At 44.9% G+C, this 27,539-nt stretch overlaps 1 protein-coding gene across 11 annotated transcripts in view; it reads left to right on the top strand.

Annotated features, from left to right (window-relative positions):
- The window catches only part of tjp1b (tight junction protein 1b), a 91,034-nt gene that overhangs the window by 1,785 nt on the left and 61,710 nt on the right, over nt 1–27,539 (top strand). For 8 of the 11 annotated variants that reach the window (XM_061721623.1, XM_061721618.1, XM_061721621.1 and 5 more), the window contains one exon: nt 19,869–20,010. In XM_061721623.1, coding sequence (XP_061577607.1) covers nt 19,869–20,010 — 142 coding nt within the window. Of the gene's footprint in view, nt 1–11,848; nt 12,244–19,868; nt 20,011–27,539 lie in introns of those variants that run through there. The other 3 variants (XM_061721631.1, XM_061721625.1, XM_061721624.1) reach the window with 1 other exon arrangement.

Raw genomic sequence — 27,539 nt, 5'->3', positions numbered from 1 at the left:
CTTGAAGTCCTCCAGTTGGGGCAGGATCTGATTCTTGACCCGGAGAGAGGGCACCCCACCCTTTTCCAACGGGGGGCCATGGTCTCGGATTTGGAGGTGCTGATTCTCTTCCCAGCCGCTTCACATTCAGCTGTGAACCACTCCAGGTCTTGGCCTGATGAAGCCAAGAGAACCACATCATCTGCAAAAAACAGAGACCTCATTCTGCTGCCACCAAACCGGATCCCCTCCACTCCCCGGCTGCATTTACAGATGGTAAAACGAAAATGCGAAACAAGCTCAGAAGAACAAGATCGTGGATACAAGCAGCATGGATGGATGGATGGATGGATGGATGGATGGATGGATGGATGGATGGATGGATGGATGGATGGATGGATGGATGGATGGATGGATGGATGGATGGATGGATGGATGGATGGATGGATGGATGGAGATGGATGGATGGATGGATGGATGGATTCTCTAAGATATTTACTCTGTTGTGTGATAATTCACAGACTTTCTCGTCCTTCAAGCTGAAGAGAATACAGTCAGTCCTGTTTATTAGAGGGGAAATAAATTCACCGCACATGAAACACATTCATGGGCAGAACTTTTGAAGCCTCGGGTTTCTCTCCATCTCCCATCGTATCTGAACAGGATGTCTCTTAAAATAGACTTCAGGTGTTTTGTGTCCTCAGAGCAGCAGATGAACGTCTCCATGTTTGCACAGTTGTAAATGTGAATGTGGCTCTGTGTTGTGCAGCGCTGAGGAGACCAACAAGCTCCTCCGTCCTCATTATGAGTCATTTTCATTACAATTTCCCTCCATAGTTATGAAGACTTTATCAAGCTGTCTTTGATAAAAAACTAATTTATGTGATTTATGTGGTATTTTCAAGCACTGACAAATGACCGGATATTACTATCGACTTTGTTGGACATTAGGAAAGAACAACTCTGCATTCTGGCCTTCCCTTTCATAATTTCCATGCGTGAAGCTACCACAGTGCTACTACATGAAGTCAAATAATGTCGTTTTGCTCAGAGAAGACATTGCTTAATTCAGCAAGACAGAATCAAACCACCTTCTGGGTGCTCCCAGGGTTGTTTTGAAACATCTTGCTAAAAACAAATTCAAAATGAGCATATATTTGATTTAAAAAAACATCTGATTCACGTTTTATAAGTGTGACTGCAATGCAAAGTGCGTCATGACTGTAATGGTGTCATCTCGTGCACAAATGTTTTTAAAGTTGCTTCATCATCTGCACCGCAGACGTCCACGTCTTCTTGTCCTATCATCTATCTGCATTTATCTGAAGCAAACACTCAAATGAACATACTGAAAAATTGCATGTGGGCGTTTCTGTATGTGGCGCGAGAGCTTGTTGTGTTCCTTCGTCCCCACTTCTATCCTGCAGGACGTTCGGCTGAGAATCTTGGACAGTGCTATCAGCATAAACTGACATTTGCTGAGTTAAAGTGGTGCATTGTTCTGCGCCGAGGCTGCTTCTGTCACACGTGTCAGGCCTCTCGCCCTCCGAGCGCATCACGAGTGTCTGTCTGAGTGCGTTTGGACCTCTGGAGAGTAACCTTGCTTGTGTTATGGGGGTACGGCGGCTGGAGCGAGTTGCATAGCTGTGATTGCCCGAAGTGACAGGAGGACGGGGAAGATGAGCTGACGTGCTCTCTGGACCGTTAAGGCGGCCTTTTTTTCTACTGTATGACAGCTAAGTCAGCATGGAGGCAGCATCCCGGTGGTGCGGCCCTGGGTGGTGACACACATGCACACACGGACAGACAGGCTGACAGACATAGACCAACACAGTCCACACAGCATAACAGCACACAGCGCCAGAATGAACACAGGGACTCCACACGAGATGCAGCACGATAGCGAAGCCATGTAAGTGCTTTTAAATGTCATTCTGTGACGTTTTGTGACGATGACACTTGGATTATGAAGTCGGTCAGAGACGTCTGGACTTAGAGTAAATATTTATCTGCTCATGCTTTGTTAATGCTTCTCGGAAATGTCCCTTGTGAGGAACCTGCGAGTTACCGCACGCCGCCGTTGTGGGACAATGTCAAGTGTCGAGCAGCGTTAACTGTGTTCAAGTCGTTGATGAGGACAATTAGGACAGAAACTGCTTCAAGTCATGATTTTTTGGCTTCAAAAATGCCAGGATGTGTGCCAGCATGTGTCTGTGCGTAGCAGATTGAAGCACGTCTGCTGGTTCTCCGTTTAGGAAACCTTGGCTTTGCAATGTCGTCCTTTTGAGCAGTGGTCCCCAACCCCCGGGCCGCGGCCCGGTACCGGGCCGTGGGTCATTTGGTACCGGGCCGCACAGAGAGAAAAAAAAAAAAAGAAATTTTTTTTTATTTTTTTTTTTATAAAAAAAGAAATTCTGTAGAATCCCCGACTGATGATGGATGACTCTCAAACTGATGGTTCACAATGTTTTTATTCCTTGGATGTAAATACACACCGTAAGAGCTATAAAGGAATAAAATAAAATAAAATAGTTAGTCTTTCTACATTCATATAAATTTAACTTAAATACAGACCGACGCAGCTGCTCGCTCGGTTGGCAATAAAGCTACCACAATACATGAGCGACCAAACTCAAGCTGGACATAAATACGGTATAAAATTTGCACAAATCCTCATCAGCAGGTGCTTTTTGTGTCAGTTAGACTCCACTTTAGCATTCCTGACACTAGTTTAGTCTTTCAGACACTTTCTACTGCCGTTAAACTTTTACCGTTAAAGTCCGAAGCGGATGTTTACGAGGTCTCGGTGAGATGCCTTCGAAATAAAAGCACTAAATATTGGTCTACTTAATATATAACAATAAAATAAAAGCCTGGCTTTAAATAACGTTAATGAGAAAACAAACATAAAAACACATTTATTGAAACACTGATATTATAGGTCATTTACAATTTCCATTATTTCATTTTATTTCTTCAAAAATGATGTTTTTTTATTGTTATTATTATTATTATTATTATTATTATTATTATTATTATTATTATTATTATTATTATTATTATTACTACTACTACTACTATAGCGAAAATACCACAGTTTTTAATGCCGGTCATTTTATTTAGCTACACCTTTAGATTGGGCCGTGAAAATATTGTCAGACATTAAACCGGTCCGCGGTTCAGAAAAGGTTGGGGACCACTGCTTTTGAGGACAAAGTCCAGCATCTTCTCGGCAGAACAGGCTGACTGTCAGCTGTAAGCAGTTCAACGACGGACCGTGTTTACGAGTTTGGCGTCTCATTTCCGCCTGTGGTCCTGCTGACTGGGACGGACCTGCAGTCACATCTCTGGCTTCTGCCTCCAAGACCTGTTGACAAATTGTTTACAGGGGGCTGGTGGGGAAGCTTTTGTTTAAAAAATAAAATGATTAAATATCTGGTGCACTCGTTTCAGCCTGAGTAGGTCAAAGACTTCTGATGGATTACGTGGTTCACCGGGCCGTGATTCATCTGAGGCCTTGTATGTATATGAGATGAACGAGCAGTCATCCGTAGGTGAAGAAAATGAGATGCCGGAGGGCTGGAGAGGAGGAGGAGGTGGAGGAGGTGGAGGAGGTGGAGGAGGACGAGGAAGTGGAGGAGGAGAGGAGAGATTAGGTGGAGCTGTGGGCTTGTGCTTCTCTGTGCTGATGACTCACCTCACAGCACATAGAGAGAAAGCACTGCGACAGCACTGAGGTGTGACTGTACGTGTGTGTGTGTGTGTGTGTGTGTGTGTGTGTGTGTGTGTGTGTGTGTGTGTGTGTGTGTGTGTGTGTGTGTGTGTGTGCGTGCATGCACGTGTGTGCGTTCCTTTACTCCTGGTCGTCTTGGTGCAGTGGATTCATGTGAAGAGGACTTTCTCCGTGAACTCTCTTTGTTCCCTGCAAAAGCAATAAATCACAGCGTAACAGCGGCAGCGGTTCTGGGGGCTCTCGTCCGGGTTTGTCTCCACTGGGAGCATCCTCCGAGTCCCACGACCAGCCCTGATTTCACTGGGAGCATCCTCTGAGTCTCACAGAGCAGCTCTGATTTTGCTGTGCAGGATAAAGTGGACGAGCAAGTCTGAGGACACGAGAAAGAAGGGCAGCCCCGTCTGTCCTATTTACGCTCTAAAATAGTGCTTTAGTGTGTTATTAGCACTTATGTGTGCTTGTGTGTGTGCGTATGGGTGCCCTGCCGTCAATGTGTGTGTGCGTGTGTTAGTGTGCGTGTGTGTGTGGTTACACGAGGTACAATAAAAGGCGTCAGCTGTGGGTTCTCATGTGAGAAGGGTAATGGTGGGGCTGGCTGCTGCGAGCCGTGGAGATGCAGAGGGGAGATGCCTATGTGAAATCAAAGTGCTGCAGTGGAGTGTGCACGGATATGCAGGAGTGTGCACGGATATGCAGCGGGCTTCAGACTGCAGCACTGACCCACTGCTGTGTCAGTGCTTCCCCACTGACACACTACCGCTGGTTTCCACACTAGCTCCCAACGATGTTTGTGAAAACCAGACAGACTTTTGTGATGCGAGTCCTCTGCAGCGTCCCCGTCCCCTGATGGCGGCCGCGTCTCACATGTCTGACAACGATGACGTGCGGTTACGATTAATCAGGAGCATCTTCGTTAACGGAGGCGGCTGGTAGGTTGTTGCCGTGGCGCTCTGCTCCGATGACTCCACTAGCCGTGCATCAGTTAAGCGTTGGCAGGGTTTGAGACGCCACCGGCAGGACGCGGTGACATCACTGCCTGGTTCCAGCATGAAGGTTTCCCCACCAGTGAGACAAGTCCCAGCCTGGCGTTGTCTCAGACTTTAAGGCCGCGTTCAGACTGCCAGCCAACATCCAATTTTTAGCTCTTTTGAAGTCTGAACAGTCCCAAACCACATGAGATCCGATTTTTGCAAACCAGATCAAACCACCTCCGGGAGGTAGTTTCATATCACATTTGGGCAGATGCGTCTCAATCTGAACAGCTCCAAACACTCAGATCGGTTTTGACTGTCCGTGACGTCACTCTACGCGACGCCAGACCAGACCCATGCGCCAAACCACCCGCCCATTTTGAGTTGTGGAGCTACGTTACAGGTATGGAGCAGTCGGAAGATGCCGAAAACAGCAGTCCTTGGACAGAGGAAGAAAGGAAATGCCTCTGACATGCTCTACACCCCTACTAGACAGTGCCAGGGCCACTATTGCTGATGTGAGCTGGCTCCATCTTGTTATTGTTTTTGTTGTCGCAATTACATGACGTCACACAATACACGCGCTGGGTGACGCCTCCGCTCCGACGTCGTTGCTACGGCAACCCGTCAGATCAGTCAATGATGTGGCCCAGTCTGAACAGAGCCAGATGCGATTTGGACACTTGCTAAAAACAGTGTGGCCAGTCAGCCCTGAAAATCGGATATGAGAAGGAATCAGATATGAATCAGATTTGTCTGCAGTCTGAACGCAGCCTCACTGTACTGCCAGAAACACCAAAATCAACCTATCGAATACTTTTGAGCATCGTTTCTGTGTCATTAGTAACAAATGACAGGTGTTTATTCACGTGGGTAAACTCTGTTTAACATCCACCCCCATGATGCCCTTGAATCTAAATATTCTTCAGTCTTTCACCCACTTGATTTGACCGATGTGAATACATAAACACTGTTTTAAAAAAACAACTTAAACCTCGGGTAAAGAAATACCAGGGTAGGAACCTTTTACTGTGCTGTGTTTCTGGGGGATAGACAACGTAGGAAGCTCAATGAACCAACGTGTGTGTTGTCTGTCCTGCATGTGATTATCAACCTACATAAAACTCTGCTTTATGCAACAACAATGACCTCCATGAATATGCGGGGAACAGCGACACGAGACACGGACACAGACTCTTTCCCACCAGGCTGGAAGAAGAGAAGCACATGAACTGGGTTGACCTCTGACTGACTTACAGGGCTTCACCTCTGCAGGTCCTGGTCCTCACATGGGGGTCTAGAACCGCCTCTGAACCTCTCGTGTCCTCCCACCAGGGGCATCCAGGCTGTGGTGCTGTTAAGCTCGGACAACTCGACTTAAACTTGTTGACCAGCCACGTTTCCTTCATTGCCTGGAGCTTTCTTTTCGTTTTTATGTTGGGTTTCTGCACAGAGACGACATCAGAGGCTTCCTCCCCTGCAGGTACTGGTTGGGGGATTTTTTTTTTGAGCATATGAGCAAAGGATGAATTTAGGCCCCTCTAATGCCCCAAAGGCTCTTCTGCCTCCAGTCACCCAGAAGTAACCGGCTGGCAACCAAAAAAAGGGCAGATCTACATTTCAGAGGAGGCCCGATGCTCACTTTAGTGTGCTGCTGTGCACGAGCATTGTTGTAAATGCTGTGATTTTCTAAAACATCTCAGCCCATAAAATTGCAGCGGGATCGTTAGAACCTTTAAGAGTGGAAGAGAAAAGTGGAAGCTTTAATCACTGTTTTAAAGGGGATAAAAGATGATGATGGGTAGAACAGAGAATTTTATTTTCCTGAGCACAAGAGCAGCATTCTTCACACCATAACCTCGGGACCCACCGCCCATCTTATTTCACATGCTTCTATCTTTTCTGGTGTTGTTTTGCGTTGACGGGAGCATGAACACGTTCTCAGCCGCAAGTACTGTATATCATTTACTTAACTTGAGCAAAGTATGAGGAGACGATATCCCACCATCACCTTGTGTGATGTCTTATATCCATGAAATCCAACTTCTAATTAGCTTTCTTTTTTAACTGGTAAACGTTTGCTATATGGGAGTTCAGGTTTTTCCATTTGCCTCTGAAGGCACCATGAGCAGGATGCAGGTGGAAAGGTACAAATAAACTTGAAAACACTGGTGAAGAAGCGTCACTTCTTCATATCAGCCTCTAGAAGAAGTGAATAAATGTCTGGAGCTTATGTGACGGATACGTCATGCATGACTGTTGTGTTGATGATTATCATCTGTACATCACTGGTGCTGCGCTAACCCTAATGTAACCCTAACCCTAACAACCTGGGCCAGTTCAGTGCAAGACTCATGACAGGATTGTACCTTCAACAAGAGATCAGTAAGAAAATATTGGAGAGCAACATTCTGGCTGGTTTCCTTTAGCTCCCTGAAGGCGCTATATGTTCTCACGTAGGTGAATAACAGCCTTGAACAATTACTGCTGAGTCTCATTTCTGTCCAAAGATGAAAGTATCTGGTAGCCTGAAGCTACAGATCTCAAATACATAATACCTCACAGAAACTCGGGAGGAAGTTGAGTCGAGCGGCTCCCTTACCCCGTAGAAGAGGTATAAATCCTCCGTTGGCACTAAACTGCGGCACTGTACGTCTGTATGTCTGAACGCCTGAATGTCTGTGCGTCTGTACGCCTATATATGTGATATATTTATATATACAGTATATACAGTATGTGTGTGTGTATGTATATTTATATATATATGTGTGTGTGTGTGTGTGTGCGTGTACATATGCGTATATATATATGTGTATATATGTGTTTATATATGTGTGTGTATATGTGAGTATATAATTGTATATATGTGTATGTATATGTATGTGTACGTATACGTGTTTATATTTGTGTGTGTATTAGATTAGATTAGATTCAACTTTATTGTCATTACACATGTCAAAGGTACAGGGCAAGGAAATGCAGTTAGCATCTATATATATGTATATATGTGTATATACATATGTGTGTGTGTGTGTATACATGTATGTTTATATATATATATATACACATATATATATATATATATATATATATATATATATATATATATATATATATATATATATATATACATATATACACTCCATATATATATATATATATATATATATATATATATATATATATATATATATATATATATATATATGTATATATATGTGTGTGTGTATGTATGTATGTACATGTATATGTTTATATATATATTATATATATATATATATATATATATATATATATATATATATATATATATATATATATATATATTTATATATATATATATATATATATATATATATATATATATATATATATATATATATATATATATATATATATATATATACATATAATCCAACAGGAATCTACCTACCTCCAGAGTGTGTGATCGTTTGCCAGGACACATTGTCTTGGGTTAATTGAGGCCTTGTGCTTCCTCTTGATCTGTTCTTCACAAACAAACACGCTAATCCTTTTACCACAAAGTGCTTGTAGCATCATTACGCTCTCTTTACCTGGACCAACTCACTCAGGGCCGACAGATCCAAGACCCTCCTTTCATCTGGCCTCTCAGACGTCTCTGTTAAGTCCGTCTGGTGAGAGTGAGACGTGCACTCCTTGAACTCGGGTGAGAAAGCGGCTCAGAGTCCAGACTAATCGACTTACCCGCAACGGCACCAGCGTGTCAGTCTACTGACTGAAAAACGACCCGAGCCACCCTCTGTTTGCTTCTGCTGCCGGGCGGGTCGGGCCCCCCGAGGCCCCGGGGCCGCGCTGCTGGGTATCCCACCTTTATGAACGTAACACACTCCAGATCACGGCGCTGTCAACAGCAGGGTCTAAAGGGGACCTATTATGGCATCTAATACCTATTTTAAACAGGCCTTGAATGTCTTAAAAACAAGCTTTTGATTGTTTTTGCTAAATAAATTAGAAATTCAGTCTCTGAGCCATGTCTTTATCTTCCCAGTTTCTAACCTCATTATCTATGCTGGATTCTGAAGGGGCGGCTATGATAATGAGGCTCTGTGCTGATTGGCTGCCTGAATGACGCGATACACCGCTAGGAAAAAATGGCGGAAGCTCCGGCCGGCGGAGTTAGTTGTGGGCGTGGTTTCACGCATCGCTCCTGACATTACGTAATGACAGGAGCAGAATCTGAACGGCTCGTAGAAGCCACATCACACTGGATGGCTCATCCGGGCGGCTGTACAGACACTGCAGAATTTGGTTGCTTTCCTCCTTCTCTGAATTGGCAGGCTGAGGGGAGACCACTTTATATATGTTAAAGCAAGAGAAAACGTGTTTTTCATAATAGGTCCCCTTTAACTGTATGTCCGGCACTTTAGAAACAAGGAGACTGAACAAAGGTCGTCTTCTGTAAAGACTCTTCTGGATGAGTTTCGTACAAAAGAGTTGTTATTGAACTTGTAAAGAAATATTTTAGATCCCCTAGAATGCTGAATAAAGATGAGCTGTACTTTTGCACCATCTAAGCTCCTCTGAGTTAAAGATATAAACGAGTGGCTGCTGTTGTTGAAGCAACTAAAAGCAGATTATGTTTGTTTCTTTTTTTCATTATTTTACACGTGCACGCAGCGGTCGAGGATGACCTAATTTTGAGGCGACTGGGGCGTACGAGTCGCTAAGGGGAGTTCAGAACTGCAGATTTGGCCGTGCACTGGTCCTGCCGTGCACATCTAAATGTCCTGAATCTGCATGCAGCCTGCACACTCGCAGCAAACGCGTCCCGTGCTCATCTCCCAAGCGAGGCGCGCTCTGAAACGGTTATTTTGACAGATTATGCATTATTCTCCAGCAGGCTGTGATGTGTATTACATTATTGATGCGCGTTCTCGTCATTCCCCCCGACGGAAACACTGACCTGTGAAACGGATAGCATTTTTCTGATGAGTGAAAGGAACATGCTTCTCTGTTCTGTCCCATTACTTCACTGCAAAAGTTACACTGATCCCATTACTCTGGGATGTGCGAGGACTGCAAGACTGCAGCGTTATGGACTCAAGAGGGGGACCTTTTTAAAAGCCACATCAGCACTAACTTACCACACACAATCCCGTTTGATCATGCATCTTTATGTATGACCTAATTATTTTACATTGGCAACCTGAAGTATAAGCTGACATGGAAACGTTCAGCAGTTCAAGCACCCTCAAGAGTCATATCTAAAATAATGATAATAAAACGTTTATCAGGCCCTGAGGAGCAGAAAAACGACTCCCTCGTTCCTGGAAAAGGTTAAAACGTGGCCTTTATTTATTCCGAAGACCCGGACGACGTCTCTCACTCCAACTGATGCTTCAGCCTGTTCTCACAGAAACATGTAAAAGGTTCTTCTGCGATGCTGAAACATGACGCGTCACGAGAAACGTGCAGAAAGCTGAGCCCAAACCTTTTATTCTGTAAAGTCATATTAAAAATCTTTACACCTTGCACACATACTGGCACCTCCCCCTCTACCTGAGCACAGGGCTGGTCACGTGCACGATTGCGATGAGTTCGACTGTATTTTTTAGCATCTCAGCCTCCGCTTGACAGATGTTTGTTGTCGTTGCACCTTTTAATTAATTATCATAGGATAGTAAACGACGCTGGAAGCTAAGAGGTGCTTCCTGGAAATATCGCCCAATCGACCACTTTTTCTGTTGCTTTGGACTTCCATGCAGAAATGAAGTATTATGGAATAGACTAGACACACGGAGCGCCGAATGGTCGCGAAAATATTAGATTTATAGTTTTTATATATGAAATATCAGAATAGGTAATTTTTTGACGACACCCCTGAAGCAATCAGACGACACCCCAGGGTGCCGCGACACCCCGGTTGAGAAAGGCTGGACTAGAAGATGAGTGACGTGCACGCAGAAAGTTAATATTGTGTTTTTGTCAGACAATAAGGAAAGGTTTTGGTTTTTATTGTTTGTTATTTTCACAATATGCAGATAAATATGAGAATACATTAGAAACAGAGGACTTGAGTATACTATACAGTATTCAGGAGACATAAAACAAGTATAAGCTCTCCCCTGGACTTCTCTGAGGAGAAGGTCTCACGTTATCCAGACAGTTTTCTCCAGCAGAGACAACGTCCAGAAGTGCCCCCTACCTGTAGCCTATGCTAACAGAGCTAAATGAATGATTCTTTGCTCGTCTTCAGGCTCTCTTGCTCTCTTTACACATGTTTCGTGACTAAAGGTTCATTTATGCCGACTAATGAGATGTGAGAGTGCACGGCCACTCTGCCGGCGATTCTGTCCATTAAAACCCATTGTTATGATGGTTTACGTGGTGGATTCAGAGCAGGTTCTGGTGAGGAGGGAATTTATAATGGACTCACAGATTTAACGGAGATTTCCCGAATGAGGCCGAACGAGCAGGAAAGTCCGGCCGTTATTCCCATCGTAATTCCAGGTGAAACTCGTCGGGTCTTCAACTCTGATTTTGTTTCTCAGCGACGCCGTGACCCTAGCCCCGTTTCCAGGTTGCGTCCTACTTGTTTTCCCGGTTTATTTGCAAGGGCTTGTGAGAAACAGAGGGCAAACACAATTCAACAATCATTAATTTCTGTGTGTGTGGGGGGGGGGGGGGGGGGGGGGGTTTCAGGGGGGATCTGGGAGCACCGAGTTTCTACCTACACCCCTGTAAGCCAGCCGCCTCCTGCACTCGTTACGTAACAGGAAGACACTCCAATAAAAGCCAAGGTGTCATTTTTAGACAAACTTTTGCTTCTAAACAGATAAGCGAGCATTTGTAAATGAATGACTCCCCCTCCACACACACATACTCCTCCTTTCTCTCTCTTTCTCTCTCTCTCCTCCTCCTCCCCTCCCACCCAGTCTCTCCCCTCTGACTATACTTACACTGTACACACACACAACCGCACACACACACACACACACACACACACACAAGCACGCACACACTCCCCTACCTCTCTCTCTCACACACACACGGACGCCTGGACGCTGCAGCGTTTTTCAGAGAGTGTTTCCAACCCTGGATGGGAGGGAAGAGGCGGGAGGAATGAGATGATGTCCACATCCTGACCGTTTTCATTTGAAGAAAGGAAGAAAACCCGAGAGGCGGCTTCTCCTTCTCCTTCTCCCCCCACCACCCCCGCCCCCCTGGATGGATCGTCGGTCCGTGTTGCGGCGCTAGAGCCCGGTCAGAGTGTCATTGCAGACATGGGTCGCAGCGGCTCGGCACAGTCTCAGCATCTCCTCGGGGAGTGTTTCCACTGTCAGTCCTTCAGCGCTGGAAATGGCGTTGTGATGCTGAGCGCGGAAGACGCAGCGGAGGCGGATGCCAGGGAATAAAGACAAATATATGGTCACCTGTGCTTTTCTTTGGGGTTGGATTTTTAGTAGCGGCGGACAGTACCATGGTGAACTACCAGAAATACATTACTGTTATGCAGCTGGCTCTGGGGGTGACCGCCTCCAACAAAGAGCATTGTCTTCCACCCAGGAAGCGTATGTGGTGAGTATCAATCTGTGCTGCGGATGATGGGGATGCTGCTGCTGATGCTGCTGCTGCTGCTGATGGGGATGATGATGATGATGATGATGATGATGCGATGCAGGTTGGGAGGATATAGGAGGGGAGATACATGAGCCGAGCCGTCGCCTCCCATGTCTCGTGAACATGATGAGACACCAAAAAAAAAAAAAAAAAAGAAATGCGTCCGTCTCCCTTCGACATGACATAATACTCCTGTCGGCCACTGCAGCCGGTCTGCACCATGTTGCAACCATCATAAACCTACTGTGCTAGATGCACACAGTAGGTAAGTCAACTACTCCGCATGCTTGGAGTTTGTGTGCGTGCGTGCATGCCTGTACACGCGCCTGGGAATACAAGTGTCTGTATAGCCACGTCATTCTCCGTTAGTTTGTAAAGTTGAGTGTCATAGCCTCATCATTGTTTCCTCTCTTTGCCTGTAACTTCATATCCGGCCTCCACTGCACCTTCTCCTGCCGGAGGTGTCATCATCACCGAGCTTAACCATGTGGTAGCCATCACCCCCTCCTCCTTAACCCCACTCTGGTCCTCACTGCTGTGCTGTAACTCATGAATAAAGTCTAAAGCATGAAACATGACCCTGTCCTGTGTTTATTCCCCCTCTGTCATCATCATGCCTATTAAACCTCGTTTATCCACACTGGGCCTCCAGCATGTGTCCTGGTCTGGTCTGTCCACCTCCTCAGTGTCCTCATTACTCTGTGTGCTACATTATATTGCAGTGACCACCTTTCACTCTCCGCCTCCCCTTCCTGCGGCCTTCTCCATTTGTTTACATCAAGACAGCCCTCTTTTCACTCCTCTTCCTCCCTCTAACCAGATTTCTGTCGGCTCGTTTCCATGGGCGACTCACTATCCCTAATTACAACTGGATGAATGTCATACTTGAAAGCGGAGATTGTTAATTAGGAATCGGGGGGGTCGATAGTGCTACTGAATGATTGCGACTTTCACTGAATCACAATCTATCTCAGAGCTCGTATCACACTGACGGAGTGTTGTTATCTGAGAGGCTTAGCTAACTTCTGTGAATGAGGGGAGGACAAAGCACTCCGTGTTAAAATGAGCGATCATCGGCACGCAGATACAAACAGAGAGACATCGTAGCCCCCACGGTTGGATTTTTAGAGCAGTTAAATCACTGAGAGTGTTCGGCGTCGCGCTCCTGTGGCGGTTACTGAAAGAGCTTCACCGCCGTCAGAGGAGCGATGCCCCCAAAGTCAGGGCGCAGCTGTAACCTTAGCAGGGGTCACCAGTTCATCACGTGCACTTTTTAGTCCTCGTCTCTGGTCCATCATAGTCCTTCGTCATTACCCCCCAAGGAAAGGATGAGAGGTTTCCCTCAGATTAAAGCCTCCTGTGATGTTCCAGCTCCCACGGCTGTTTCTCCACGTACTCACGAAGCCGCTCCGACACCTCTTCACTCTTTACAGAGACCAATTAACTAAAGTCACTTACTTTGTTTCTAAAGACTGTTTCTGATGTACAACGCGAGTCATTTTACAAACTAATTCTGTATTTATATTCATGCAGGTAGGATGTAGTTCTTCTAATCAATGCCTTTGTGATTGCTGAACAGAGTCAGTATTTGATCTGTGATAAAATACTGCACATGTGGTCTTTATTTATGAAAAAATACTGCACATGTGGTCTTTATTTATGAAAAAATACTGCACATGTGGTCTTTATTTATGAAAAAATACTGCACATGTGGTCTTTATTTATGAAAAAATACTGCACATGTGGTCTTTATTTATGAAAAAATACTGCACATGTGGACTTTATTTATGGTCTGTATCTGTCAGTATGACGTTTCCACAGACAACTCGTTTGTATTCATGCGTTATCGCTGGTGTGTCTGTGGCATCATGACGAGCAAGGTTGATAGAACAAAATGAAGCATAAATTTGTGTTTGACAATCTTAATACAATATTTGTCTGACATGTCTCAAAAACTGTAAGTTATGGAGCTAATAGCCTAGCCAGGCATGCTCATTCACTTCACAATAAATATAATCATGAAATCAGGCTTAGTTTGCCTCACACTCACAATCATTTTGATTGGTACAAAATGTACCAAACCAATCACAATGGGTTGGGGGCGGGCTTTAGGGAATTGCTCCTACAGGAGTGTCCAGAGCAAGTATTTAAAACCTGCCCGATGCGTCTAACACCTTCCTACTTCACTGCATGACTGTGATGATACGCTGACTGATCGTGTCCGGCCGTAGCTTCGTCTCCATCTGTCGGTGCCGTCCCCGTGGAAACCACAGTTGAATGCAGAGGAACCAGACTAAGAGGGAAATGATGAGGATGATTGGTCAGGCTAGAGGTCATCAGCAGTTGAGTTTTCAGGACATAAGTCAGCAGCAGCTGCACAGCTGAAGGACCTCGGTGGACAATGTTGAGTCATCAGACTGTAAATATCACAGATTGTCCCAGTTGTTGCTTTTGTTTCTAAGCATATTAATTGACATCGTTAGCAGATATGTGCAAACAGAACTGAATCACAACTAACTCAACATCCGGCTTGGTTGCAGCGATGCTACATGGACGTCATGCTAGAAGCCTGAGTCAGATGTTGTGATTTGTGTTTTTGTAGGAGGGAACAGACCGAGGACATCTGTGATGTGAGAGCTTGACACAGGACAGAACCAAGTACAGTTGGTTCAGTAATACACCGCAATCAAGCACATAACAGGGTTGTTGTCTTAAACACATGAGAAACATAATTTAAAACTGATGCACCATCCACATAAGCAGAAGGTCACCTAAACAAACACACCCAGACCTCCGGCCGCCCCCTGGAGCCCCATTCATTAACTCTTTGAGTTGTAGATGTTTAACACGTGCAGGGAGTGCGTACAGATGGTTATGTAGCGCTGAGGTCTGCTCAGATTGTGTTTAGCTCTCCAGTGAAACGTGTCCGCAGGTCAGAGTTAGGACAGAATCAGCTGATTATCGGGACACGGTCAGCAGAGCACAACTGGTGGGTGAGTTTCAGGTCGGGATCACAGGGATCAAGACTCCTGCGTCCTCTCTAATGGAGCCGAACACACGCACCAGCACACAGGCCAGGCAGAAACACGCCACAGCACACGCCACCTCATCGTGTTCAAACACAGGCGTCCGGTCACATTAGCCTTCTTATCCAAGTAATACTGATAAAAAGTGAGTTTAAGTCAGTAGCACTGAGGTTTTATCCAAAGAAGAAAGAAATGATTGTGGATGCAGTTTAAAATAATCTTGTAGTTCTTTTTCTGCATTTGAGGGATTTCTTGTATTTCCTCTTTAACGATCTCTATTAGCGTTCAAGAAATATCTTTTGAGCTCTTGTGACTTTAAGAAGCAAAATATAGAAATGAAGCCCCGTTGCACCCCGGACCCCCCGGGACGGGGGCAAATGCCACATTAGAACATGAGGGAGGGTGTAAAGGGGTAAAAAAAGATCTACACGAAGCTGTAATGACAGTTCTGAAAGATCCTTTTCATTACAGGCTACTGGGTTTCCCTCTTTCATGAATATATCTTTTTAAACAGACCCAAGGTTGTGGCAGGCTTGAACTGAAACCATAAAAATGATGGAGCGTCTGATCTCTTCCACAGAAACAGCTCGCTGCTTCATCCAAACGTCAAATGGCTTTTTCAGTAATTGCAGCTTTAATTCTGCTCCCTTCCTGGACCAGCGGTCCGTGCAGCTCGCCGTTCCGCTGATATGACGGCGTGTGGCGGTGAGATTACACACGGCCCTGCCTGGACGCGTACGCCATCCACCTACAGGGAGCTGCGCACGCCACGTGCGCACTCACCAGAGGAAGAGCGGCTCCGCTCGCCTTTGAAGAAGGCAGAGCAGCAGCAGCTCTCTAAATTAGGATTAGTCTTTGCAAACAGATGTTCCCTTTGCCTGCAGTCTTAAAAACCCATCCCCTTCCTGCTCACAGACAAAGATTTGCATTAACCTGACTTAATGAACTTCACACTCTGTTGCAGGCCTGCAGGGAAGTCACAACAAGTCCATTAGGTTTATGTAACGCTTCATTTTATGTTCACCTGCACCTTTCCTCCAGTGACGTCTGTGCGTGTGCAGCACGTGCTGGTCAAGACTGCTGCTTTGGGTTACTGTAATAGCACCAGCGAGACGGGAGGACTGGAGCGTGGCGTTGCGTATTGACCTGCTGATTAAGCAGCGTGAGCTAATCATAGCTGGCTCCTGGCAGCCTGATAGACCCATGAAGTCCTGCGACGGGTCGAAGCGTGCACACGCTCCCCATCCTCTCTTTGTGTTGGCGTCAGGCATCTGCTCAACCTCCTCTGGGAACATCTGGTTTATTCTGTGGTGGTCATCTGCCCGTCAGAGGGCTTGGCATAGATCTTTTTCCATTAACTTTTGAAATGGATTTTCTGTGTTCAGACATACGGCGACCGGTCCAGGACCTGCACGTGTTCCTCCTCCCAGGGCCAAGAAGACACTTGCTGTTTCCTCAGCGTGTCACGCAGCGAGAGCTTAACCTGCTGCCTAAAACAAAGCAGAAAACACTGCTGCCAAAGAGGCAGTTTTTGATCAAAGTGGTGTCTCTCTCTTCTCTTTTTTTGTTTTTTTTTGCATCAGTGTTGACTTCAGAGAGGAAACTAAAGCTGAAACTGTGCTCTGAATTTAAAGTAGCTCCCTTCTAAGAAAAGTGTTTGTCAGTGAATGATAAGAACGATGCCCCCTCAGATCTTCCAACGCCGACTCCAGGAGGCACCTCCTGTGGGATGCAGGGGTTTGAACATTTGCCAGGGGGTTTTACGTGAGTCTGTCAGCAACGACTCCAGAGAAACCGGTACGAAGTCCAGAGGGGCCTCCTCTCGCTGTAGCTCGGGTCAGATGTTCCAGTTTATTAAAACGTCAAGGCTTGTCTGGATGCCGCTCTGCTTCAGGGGTTTCTGCAGGTGATCATGATCATTTTTAACATTTGTCATGACGAGAGAGCAGGACGGGAATAAGACGCCAAAACAAGTCACAGAGGAAAGGTCAGAGATGTGGAGCAGGAGAAAGGGAAAGGCTAACGCCATGTTTTATTCTTCCGCTGAGCATCATGGGTAGTGAGAGAGGGATGGAGGAGCTTGTAGCCCTGATAAAGACACAGGAAGAGTCTTGCATCCTTCAGGATGTGGCGCCATTCATGCATACTACTAGTTAAGAACAGACCTCAGACAGGCCACACCCACCTCCTTCTCTGCCCTTCCTATTATCTGACAATTTGTCACATGCTCTTTTTATTTATTTAGATTTAGATTTATATTTATTTATTTGCACAGTTAAAAATTACACAAATAAAAGTAACAACTTTACAAATTAAAGTGTAGGAAGAGGCGAAAACTCAAAGAGCTTATCAGGTGCCTCCACCTATAGTTAACATAAAATTTAACATCATACTTATAAGAACAAAATATACAAATGAGCAATTAGAAATCTATAGATGATAGAAATAAATGAAAATTACAAAGAATTTACACAAAAGAAAAATGATCGGATATATGAATAACGATAAAGAGTACAAATTAGTAATTAAGAAACAAACAAAAATAATAATAAATAATAATAAAATAAGTGACTAAATAACAAACCAAATAAACACAAACAAAAAATAATTTCAAGGAGATTACACGATAAAGACAAGACGATAAAATGTGTCAGTACATCCATTACTTATGCTAGAGCAGTTCCATTTACAAAACAAAAATTAGGTGGTGTTTCAGACATCCTTTAAAACCTTGTACAGAGAAGCATCTTTTTGCTAAATGTATTCCATAGTTTGACACCCCTGTACCGTATTGCATATTTACCCCTGGTTGTAACACATTATGGAAGATGCAGATCTAATGCTCGACGTGTTGCATAAGTATGGACCTGAGAGTTTGTATTTACTTACAGTATGTATTATCGTTCTGTTCACTTCAACTGAACACAGCTTAAGAGGAGTTTAGCTGAGTGAAAAGCAGCAGAGATGTTCGTCTCAGCCGGTAACAGCGGACTCTGGCCCAGGTCGGATCACACAAACAAGCTCTGGGCGGTATCTTTAGAGAGCTCAGGACGCCGTAAGGCTGCATCAGGTGGTCCCCTGACCTCTTCTGCCTGACAGCGACAATCTACACGATACCCGTGACCCCTTGTGCTTCCAGTAACAACCAGTACTCTAGTTGAGGGGGGATGAGGGGGGATGGCATCCCCCCTGAAATAAAAACGGTCCAAATCATCCCCCCTGTAAAACTGCCACCCCCCCTTTCCATCCCTTATGTCATTTCATCAATGAATGTGGTTTTACTGCTGTTTCAACATTTAGAGTCATCACCAGAAAAATAACACCAGAAAAATAACTTATTTGACAATTTTCACCTGTTTCAAGTAAATTTTCACTTGAAATAAGTAGGAAAATCTGCCAGTGGGACAAGATTTATCTTCTTATTACAAGCAAAAAAATCTTGTTCCACTGGCAGATTTTTCTACTTGTTTCAAGTGAAAATCTACTTGAAACAGGTGAAAATTGTTGTTTTTTCCAGTGATGAGTCTTGTTTTAAGTGTAATGAGATTTATTTTACTAAAATGAGACATTTTAAATAGAAATAAGACAAATATTCTTGTTAAGATTTTGAGTTTTTACAGTGATCCATTTTACTTATCCTGTGAAGGACAGAGGCATATTGATAAGTTCAGAAAACTGTTTTTTATTGTTGTGTTTTGATGTATTTGATGTAAGCCCAGTGGATATTTAAAGCTTACAGAAGGCTGCATTTAACTGCTGCTATGTCATTCCTGCAGTATTTCTGCAGGTGTTTTGTTCAGTGCTATTATTTGTAATATATTATATTATTTGTAATCAGCACAAATTATCTGTCCCCATATGATAAAATCCACCATCCCCTCTGATTTTTTTTTACAACTCGAGTACTGGTATCAACCAATCAAAGATTAAAGATAACGTGTTCCCCTAAACCCAACAATTCATGAAAGTCATGAAACAGTCTTTGGCCGTCAGTGGGACGGGCTGAACGCCACACGTCTTTCATATATGTGAAGTTGTGGCCTACATGGCCTCTATAGATGTAGCTGAGTCTTCAAACCTGGGGGGCTGCTCGGCCGGCTACTGAGCAGAGCTCCAGCGTCTTTGAACCCCCCTTAATAACTCCACAGGAGGCGGGTGTAGTCGCTGGGCCCTCCTGGCTCAGATGAACAATTTGCTTGATTTTGCTTTATTGCAAACACGACACATCATTAGGAATCCAACATGGGAAACACAAAGGGGTGAGAGGCAGGCAGACTTCAGTGCTCAGCAGGATCCGAAAGAGCTTTTAAAGTGTGCCGTTTGTGAAGAGCGCAACGTTCCCTGGGAGCGTCGGAGCCCGGTCTGCCAAGCGTCTCACCACGACCCAGCTAAGTTTGGCTGCCGTGGGGCTCAGATCTGGCAGGGCGCAGCCACGTTTGAGGCTGCGGTCCGCTCTATGAGATCCAACCCGCGGCGCGGCGTCCTGTCGTGGTACAACCATTGTCTGCTGTGTGCTCACCTGCCCTGATGTTGTGCTGTTGTGTTTCTCTTCTTCAGGATTCACCCCAGCCCGACTGCGGGCTCCATCACCGCAGACTCCTCTGCGAGCACGGTTCAGGGCAAGCCATCACTCCGCCGCATCAAGGGCCGCATCCACAGGAGCAAAAGCCTGGACAGCATCGACCTCCTCGACTCAAACGTGAGTAAACTGACTGAGCTGTGAACCCAACAACGATGACGCTTGTTTTCCACTGACAGCACAAAATATTTGTTGTTAAAAAAACATATACATATTTGTCCACTGATACACACACACACGCACGCACGCACGCACGCACGCACGCACGCACGCACGCACGCACGCACGCACGCACGCACGCACGCACGCACGCACGCACGCACGCACGCACGCACGCACGCACGCACGCACGCACGCACGCACACACCAGTCTACAACCTCCAGACTGGACAGCACCAACCCACCCACAACTGTACACGTGATGAAGTGTTGCCACCTGTAAGTGAACTCGTGGGCGCTGCAGTGTGGCTGATATCCCCGGAGAGACCACCTGAACTTTCTGAGCACAGAAACATGTATTCTGCAAGAACCTGTGGTATATTCTGGGATGATTTTCTTTTTGAAGCAAAGAAAAAGAGTCATTGAGTCTCCCATGAGTCTCTGCTCATGAGCCCTGTGGTTCAGACTTGGGCGGTGGGTGAGTCTGCCGCTCTGGGATGTCCCTTGTTGGCCCTTCATCGTACCAAAAAAACGTCAAATCCAATCTCCTCTAGCTGCTCGTTAACATGCTGAAGGCCAGAAAAGCAGTCTGAGTCTGCAACCACACAAACGCAATACACACCAGATTCACACACAACCTGGCACAGCTCTCCAAGATATGACCATAAAGTCTGGTCGTATAAGATACGACGACAATCATTTCTTTCCTCCATTTGACCGCGTTTCTGTCGCCTCCACGTACGCTTTACTGCTGAAACCTCGGCTGCAGCACCGCAGCTCGGCTGGCTGAGGCCCACGTTACAGCCTGAAAAGCTCTCGGGCTTCTGAAGGGACACAAACACGCCCACAAGTCAGTTTGGGTCACGCTCGACTGCACCTCATTCAAGGCCAATGAACAGGAAGATGAAGGCTAGGACAGATGCTGCAGTCCTCCTGCAGCCGGTCCAGGTTCCAGATCTGGCTCCTGGCCCTTTTCTGCATGGCTCCCCCCTCCCCCTTCCACCACGACTACAAAAAGGAGATCTTTTCAAAAATATGATCTGCATTTGCTTTTAAAATACAAACTCTGCTCAGAAGGTTCTGCTGTTCACTCGCGATCCAGACCCAGAAATCACTACGTGCTGCTGGTTCACAAGACTGGAAACATCTGCAGTATTGATGACAGTTTAAGACGCTGACTGTGGTGCTTTGGCTGTCGTTGCTCTTCCATCACAATGTATCGCAGCGCCGTGTGGCGCCGGGATGTTCACCACAATCTGAACCAGTTACGGTTCCATGGAGGGATTTGACATGTTAGTTTTTATATTTTCTGTTGCCTTGTTGTCAGTCGTTGTTTTTAATATTATGGGATGCTAAGTCAAACGCCTGCAAGTTGCATCCTGGCAAACAGCAGTATCGGTGTTCTCACGGCTGCACGCTTAATCTGTTTTTAGGTGAAATAGGTCAAACAGCACTGATGAAATGTCGCAGTTAATGTGATGCCAAAGTATCAGAATGATTACTTTTTGGATTTGGGATGTTCTGCACGGGTCGCCCACATGAAGAGGGATTCATTTCAAACACACCTGCACACCTTACGTAAATATCCCTTTTCAGCAAAAGTCACAGTCCTGAAATTGACCCTTTGTCAGCCTTCTGATTGGTCCCTGACTGACGAGTCAGAAAAATCATTCTCCGTTGCTACATCGGGGGCAGAATATCCAGATGGATAAAACAGCCGTCTCTCTCGTTCACATCAATGGAAAAAGCCTAGTTTTCACTTGCCTTGTATCGAAATTTAAATCACTGGATTCTTTTTTTAAAACTTTGTATTAATAAAAGGAACTCTTCGGAGCACATTGCACACAGGATAGTGAGGCTGCAGCATATTTTATTTTATTTTTATCCTCAAACTGGCAGAAATCGGATCCGCACCTCCAAAACAAAGTCGGCTCGGCAGCAGGCTACAACATATAGCTACAACCGCGAAAGTTTATTTTTATTTATCTTAAAATGGTTAAGCGGTGTGCTCGGGGCAAAGTGACACCCCCTACCCAGAGAGAATCTCAGGAATACAATTCATCCCAAAACCAACGGTAAATTACAAAAATGTCTGCTTTGGATAAAGCTATGTGGACGGCCAGACTCGCAGGTCAACCTTCCACCGTGCTAGCAGCTAATCAAAAGATATAATTTTCGCCGAATTTTTAAACTCACTACACAGTACCTGAAGTGTTCCTTTTCTATTTATATCTAGTTGCTGTTGATTTTCTTTGGTACAATAATTAGAAATAAAGAGATGTAAAACCCTGTTTTTACAATGGAAGTGGACGGAGAGCTGACAGTTTTGTCCGACCTAGCAACAGTGACGGGGCTTGATAAAGGTTCAATTGGTCCAAACTCAAAGATAAACCAATGTTCCGTGGTTCCTGAAGTTCTCATTGCTCCTGTGGTTCCCATGGCTCCAATGACTCCAATGGTTCAAGAGGTTCCCATGGCTCCGGTGGCTTCGTGGCTCCCGAGGTTCCCGTGGTTCAAAAGAAGAATAATCAAGAACATGTTTTTGGACGTTTTGAACGCTGCAGAGGCCGCGCTAGAGAGCTCTGGTGTAAATAAAGCAAAGCAAACTCCCTGCTGCTTGGAGCTGGAGCAGCGCAGTGCTGGGGGGGCTCGCTGGGGGGGCCGGTCTCGCAGGGGCTGCATCGTGTTGACAGCTCAGCTCTGACCTGACTTTGAATCCAGCTCCAGCGCTCCATCTCATTAAAACATATCACAAACCCCTGAGCTGCCTGAATTATTGATACCAGAATCGGAGGGTATTAGTCATGTAGGCTTTGGAGAAAGTGAGTTTTTAATGCTCCGAGGGTACATGCATTAAATTTTCATCGTTTCTTTTGCTGCTTTGCAGTTGCTTAAAAAATGCTTAAGTTACAATTCACAGCATAAGAACATAAAAAGCAACGATCACATTTCCAGCAATGTTGGGACGCTGTATAAATGTGAATAAGATCAGAATAGAAAAACCAGAAAAACTTTTACAAGTGTTGTAACTGATAAAAATATGACACAAACTCAATATGTCACCCGTCCAGACAGAAAAGTGGAACAGCTGCAGACTTTATAAAAGTCTTTACTGGGGGACGTTTACTGCCGTCGCCTCCACTGTCACAGCCGTGGGTGTTTGTGAACCGACACGTCCAGTTGTTGCAGCGCTCAGAGGGAGTAGTGGTCCGCCTCCTGCTGGAGGAGGGTGTAGCTGCTCCGTGGGTGTAGCTGCTCCGGGGGTGTAGCTGCTCCGTGGGTGTAGCTGCTCCGGGGGGTGTAGCTGCTCCTTGGGTGTAGCTGCTCCTTGGGTGTAGCTGCTCCGTGGGGTACAGCCACGCCCGCCGATAGGGGAAGACAAACGGGTCTGTTTTTATTTTATTTTTTAATTTTTTTTTTAATTAAATTATGGAATCATTTTTTAAAATGCTTCAAAATATGCCTATTTGTGGAAAAAATAATTAGTATTTGAGTTACATAAAAGCTTGTTATTTGTTTTCTTCCTAATTGTCCTTGTCAAGAACCCCTAACACAAAAATGGTTTGGCCACTGATCAAAATTTGATGTTATCATTTAATTCAACCCTTAGAATGGTCAAAATGTCCGGTCAGCACAAGTCCGGTGCTCAGAAAAGAAGAGAAAAGAGAAAAGAGAAGAAGAAAATAGAGGCCTCAGAGATTCTCTACACAAATATTTTTAAAAAGGTGGTGACGGTGAAGCTGGAATTAATAAAGTCAGCGTAGAGCAAGGTAAGAAACAGCGCAGCCAACGTTTACTAACCTTGTAAATTAAACTAACTGGCTATCTCTAATGTTAACGTCCATTAGCTTGTATACAAACCTGAAGAGCAGAGGGAGAGGAGAGGAAGAGGGAGAAGGAGAGATCAGTGCAGCAGCGTTCTGGTTGAAGTTCTGGTCCAGTCCTGGCCGGGCCGTTCTGTCCCAGGAGCTTCCATGGTTCTCCACAGCGATCTCAGGTCACCCGGCGACCCGTCCAAGGTGAAACTCTTGCTGGGGGACAGATGGGATGGACTCCAACACCCCGTGACCCTGAACAGTGTGAGGAAAGTCCAGAAAATGAACGAAAACCTAAACTGCTTCCAGCAGGTAAAACATTTACGTATCTGCAGCTAACAAACGAAACCCCTCTCCAGCCTGGTGCAGGAAATCCTCAGCACTCATCAGCAGGTGTGCAGTCCTCAATGACAGCAGGACCGAGACAATCAGATTTTTGTTAACAGCGAGGAAACACATCAGCGGTGATTTTAGTTTTTTTTTTTGTCGACCATCAACGTGGGAAGACTCATGAACAGGGCTGCCCCTGACCGAATTGGGGCCTTAAGCGACATGTTATTTGGAGGCCCCCCGCCCCCCACCCTCACACCTCTCCCCATCCTGAATGTATCATTGGTACAAAATGAGCGTATAACACGCTATTTAACTTGACAACCTTTATCAATAGTAACAAATGTACGGTATGTATGGATAAAGTAGTTTGACTGTATGAGTAAAAAAATAATAATTTAAAAATCAACTTGAAATAAATAAATAAATAAATAAATAAATAAATAAATAAATAAATAAATAAATAAATAAATAAATAAATAAATAAATAAATAAATAAATAAATATTAAATAAAAAACTTAAAACTGAAATAAACAAATCCGAGTCACAAATAGCGATCAATTACTCATCAAAAGAAAGTTACTTCCACCACCTCAAAACCTCAAAACCACCACAAAAAGCCTCAGTCTAGCAGGTCTGAAATCAGAACTAAACACGCATGTGTGCCTTTTACAGACGCACGTTCATCTCCTTAAAAATCGTTAAACTTCTTAACATAAATTGATATAAAATCATAACCAATATGTTATATATTGGCTGGAAATTATAGCTTATATACGACCAACTAGTCATGTGACCACTGTTTTTCAACAGAGATGAAGGCAGAGGGCGTTAACAAGGCATTCAATTAATTTTCATCAGGGCCGCTAGAAAACCACAGTTGCAGCTTAGGTGTTTGTGCTACAACGATTTATTTCAATAACATCCTCACCTTCAAATGAAGCGCGTTTCCTCGTGTTTTGCCTCTTTTTTTTCTCTTGCTGGCTCCTGATTCGTGATGTCTTTTGAGCGACATGTTGAAATCTCTCCTTCTGTAGCTCTGCAAGAGCCTACCGGCACACGCAGCCCTCTGATTGGTCAGATGTCGAGTGTTACCCATCATTGCACAGTCAGATTAGAGGTCTCTTTTCCCTCCTCCGCCTCCCGGTCGAGCACATTCGCTACCGTACAAATGCGTCCCCTCGCGCAAAATGTGGCCCCCGTTGGAAGATGAGGCCCTACGCACAGCACGTGTTCTGTGTTTGGGGAGGGGCGGCCCTGGTCATGAAAACTATTTAAAAACTATTTACAGCTCAGCACTCAACTGTGATACCGATTATTCACAAATGGAAAGTGTACGAGATTGTCTTCATCCATCACGCTCCACCTCTGAGACCCGGCGATGCTCAGAGGTGGAGGAAGTAAAACCAGAGCTCCATCACGGTCCCCACAAATCATTTTGTGTTTTCACCGCCCAATGAAAACAGCCAGGAGAAGTAGGGTTATTTGCAGGGTTTCCAGGAGGTTGTTTCTGTGTAACAGAGGAACAACCTCACCTGAACCGACACGGAGACACGAGAGTGGGCTCAAATGGTCAGCGAGAAAACAAACCAACAGAAAAAAAATGCTGAAATGTGAGACGGCGTGGGAGCCTGAAAAGGTCACACAGGAAGTGACTGCTAAAGGCATGGCTGCTAACACAGATCTTGCTCGTGGGGGTACTTGGTATTTCCCGTGTGATTATCTTCCTTTTCGCTTTAGTTAGTTTAGTTAACGAGAGTTAACTAGATATTTGCAGGATGAAATTTTTTTTTTTACATAAGTTCATTTGAGGTTGTGTATGTCGGATCATGAGACCCACGAGGATCTCAGGGATCATGGTCTGTGTCTTGTTGGATACGTCTTACTTCCATTTAATGGACCGTTTATACAAGTCTTCTTGGTCCAACAAAGATTTCTATCATAGAATCTTTTTTGACTGTAAAGTTCAGTTCAGTTTTCTGCTTCATCTTGTAACTACACAGACTTTTATTATTCATTTCTGAATGTTATGATTATATTATAATGTATATATGAGTGTCTATTAGACACCATGGAGTTCTGGGCTGAGAAATTGTTTGCCATCCCTCGTTATCCCGTCCAGGGAGCTGGACCCGACCCGGCTGTCTCCAGGTGGGAAGCCCAGCACACAGCAAAGGTCACCGGTCTCAAGAAACATTATTCTGAAACTAATTGCCTACTTCACAGGATAGTTCACATCTAAGCATTACTTCTGTCAGGCTGTCTGGGATCCTCTAACACTCACATAACTGACCTGATGATCGTTCAGATCAACCTGATGAGCCTCATGTATATTTCTCAGATTCACTATTTGACGTTCAGTCTAGAAAGGAGGTATAATAATAATAAAAAGAAAAGGAGGCCTTTATTTTGTCGGGGCTGGTCTGTAACCCCGGTGACGGGTTTGGGCTCGGTGCAGGCGTGCTTAGCGTTACCGACACCGGCCCTCCGGTGAGGCTGTAATCCCGACGGCTGCAGGGCTCCGATGCCGAACACAATCATGCTCTCCGCTTTAGCTCATGCTTAGAGATAAAGACAGAAATCTGACTGAGGTAAACATCATTAGTGTCGCAGATGTTGGGTCTAGACACTTTGGATTATCACTTGAAGATGATGCCGCACGATTCTGACAATCACCAGACTGACAACATCAGGATTCATGCTGAATTCAGCAGAAACGTATCAATCAGTTTCCCTCAAAAAACATAAATGAGGACTTTTTTGTTGTTAACAGTAAAAGTCAATGGATTAGAGATAAAACATTTGGATTATCCTGCTTCATCTTCTGGGGATCACGGATATGTGTATTAAAATTCTCTCTGCACGGATCATCTACCAGCTGAAATGCCATACACCACCACAGGACCAACCTGGCAACTGTGCTGCCTGCAACCCATGAAAGTAGATGAAATGCCACGGTGACGGGGGACGGGGGGGGGGGCACCTGCCAGGCCGACGCCCCTCAAGCCCTGTCACCAGCACGTGATAACACTGCAGTCTATGGAGGATCAACACTGACATCATTCAAAATAATGCAGAAATGTATATATTTTGTTTTTCCTTTTTCTTATACGTGCATTCCTTGTTTTTACATTCCCCCGTCTCCTCTTTTAACTTTACCTGATGCATTTTTGCTTCGTTATATAAATGAGGAGGGCGGTCATTCTTGGTTCAGCTCCTCTACTATTGGTCAATAAACATGAATGAGCAGGATCGGGCCAAAATCAAGACTAATGTGACACACTGGGATAAACATACGTACCCTCTCATTGGTTGAAGTGTATGTATAATGCCGCTCTAACTAC

Source organism: Cololabis saira, chromosome 5 (genome assembly GCF_033807715.1).
Source record: "Cololabis saira isolate AMF1-May2022 chromosome 5, fColSai1.1, whole genome shotgun sequence".
Lineage (NCBI taxonomy): Eukaryota > Metazoa > Chordata > Actinopteri > Beloniformes > Belonidae > Cololabis > Cololabis saira.
This window is presented reverse-complemented; position numbering and strand designations above follow the sequence as displayed.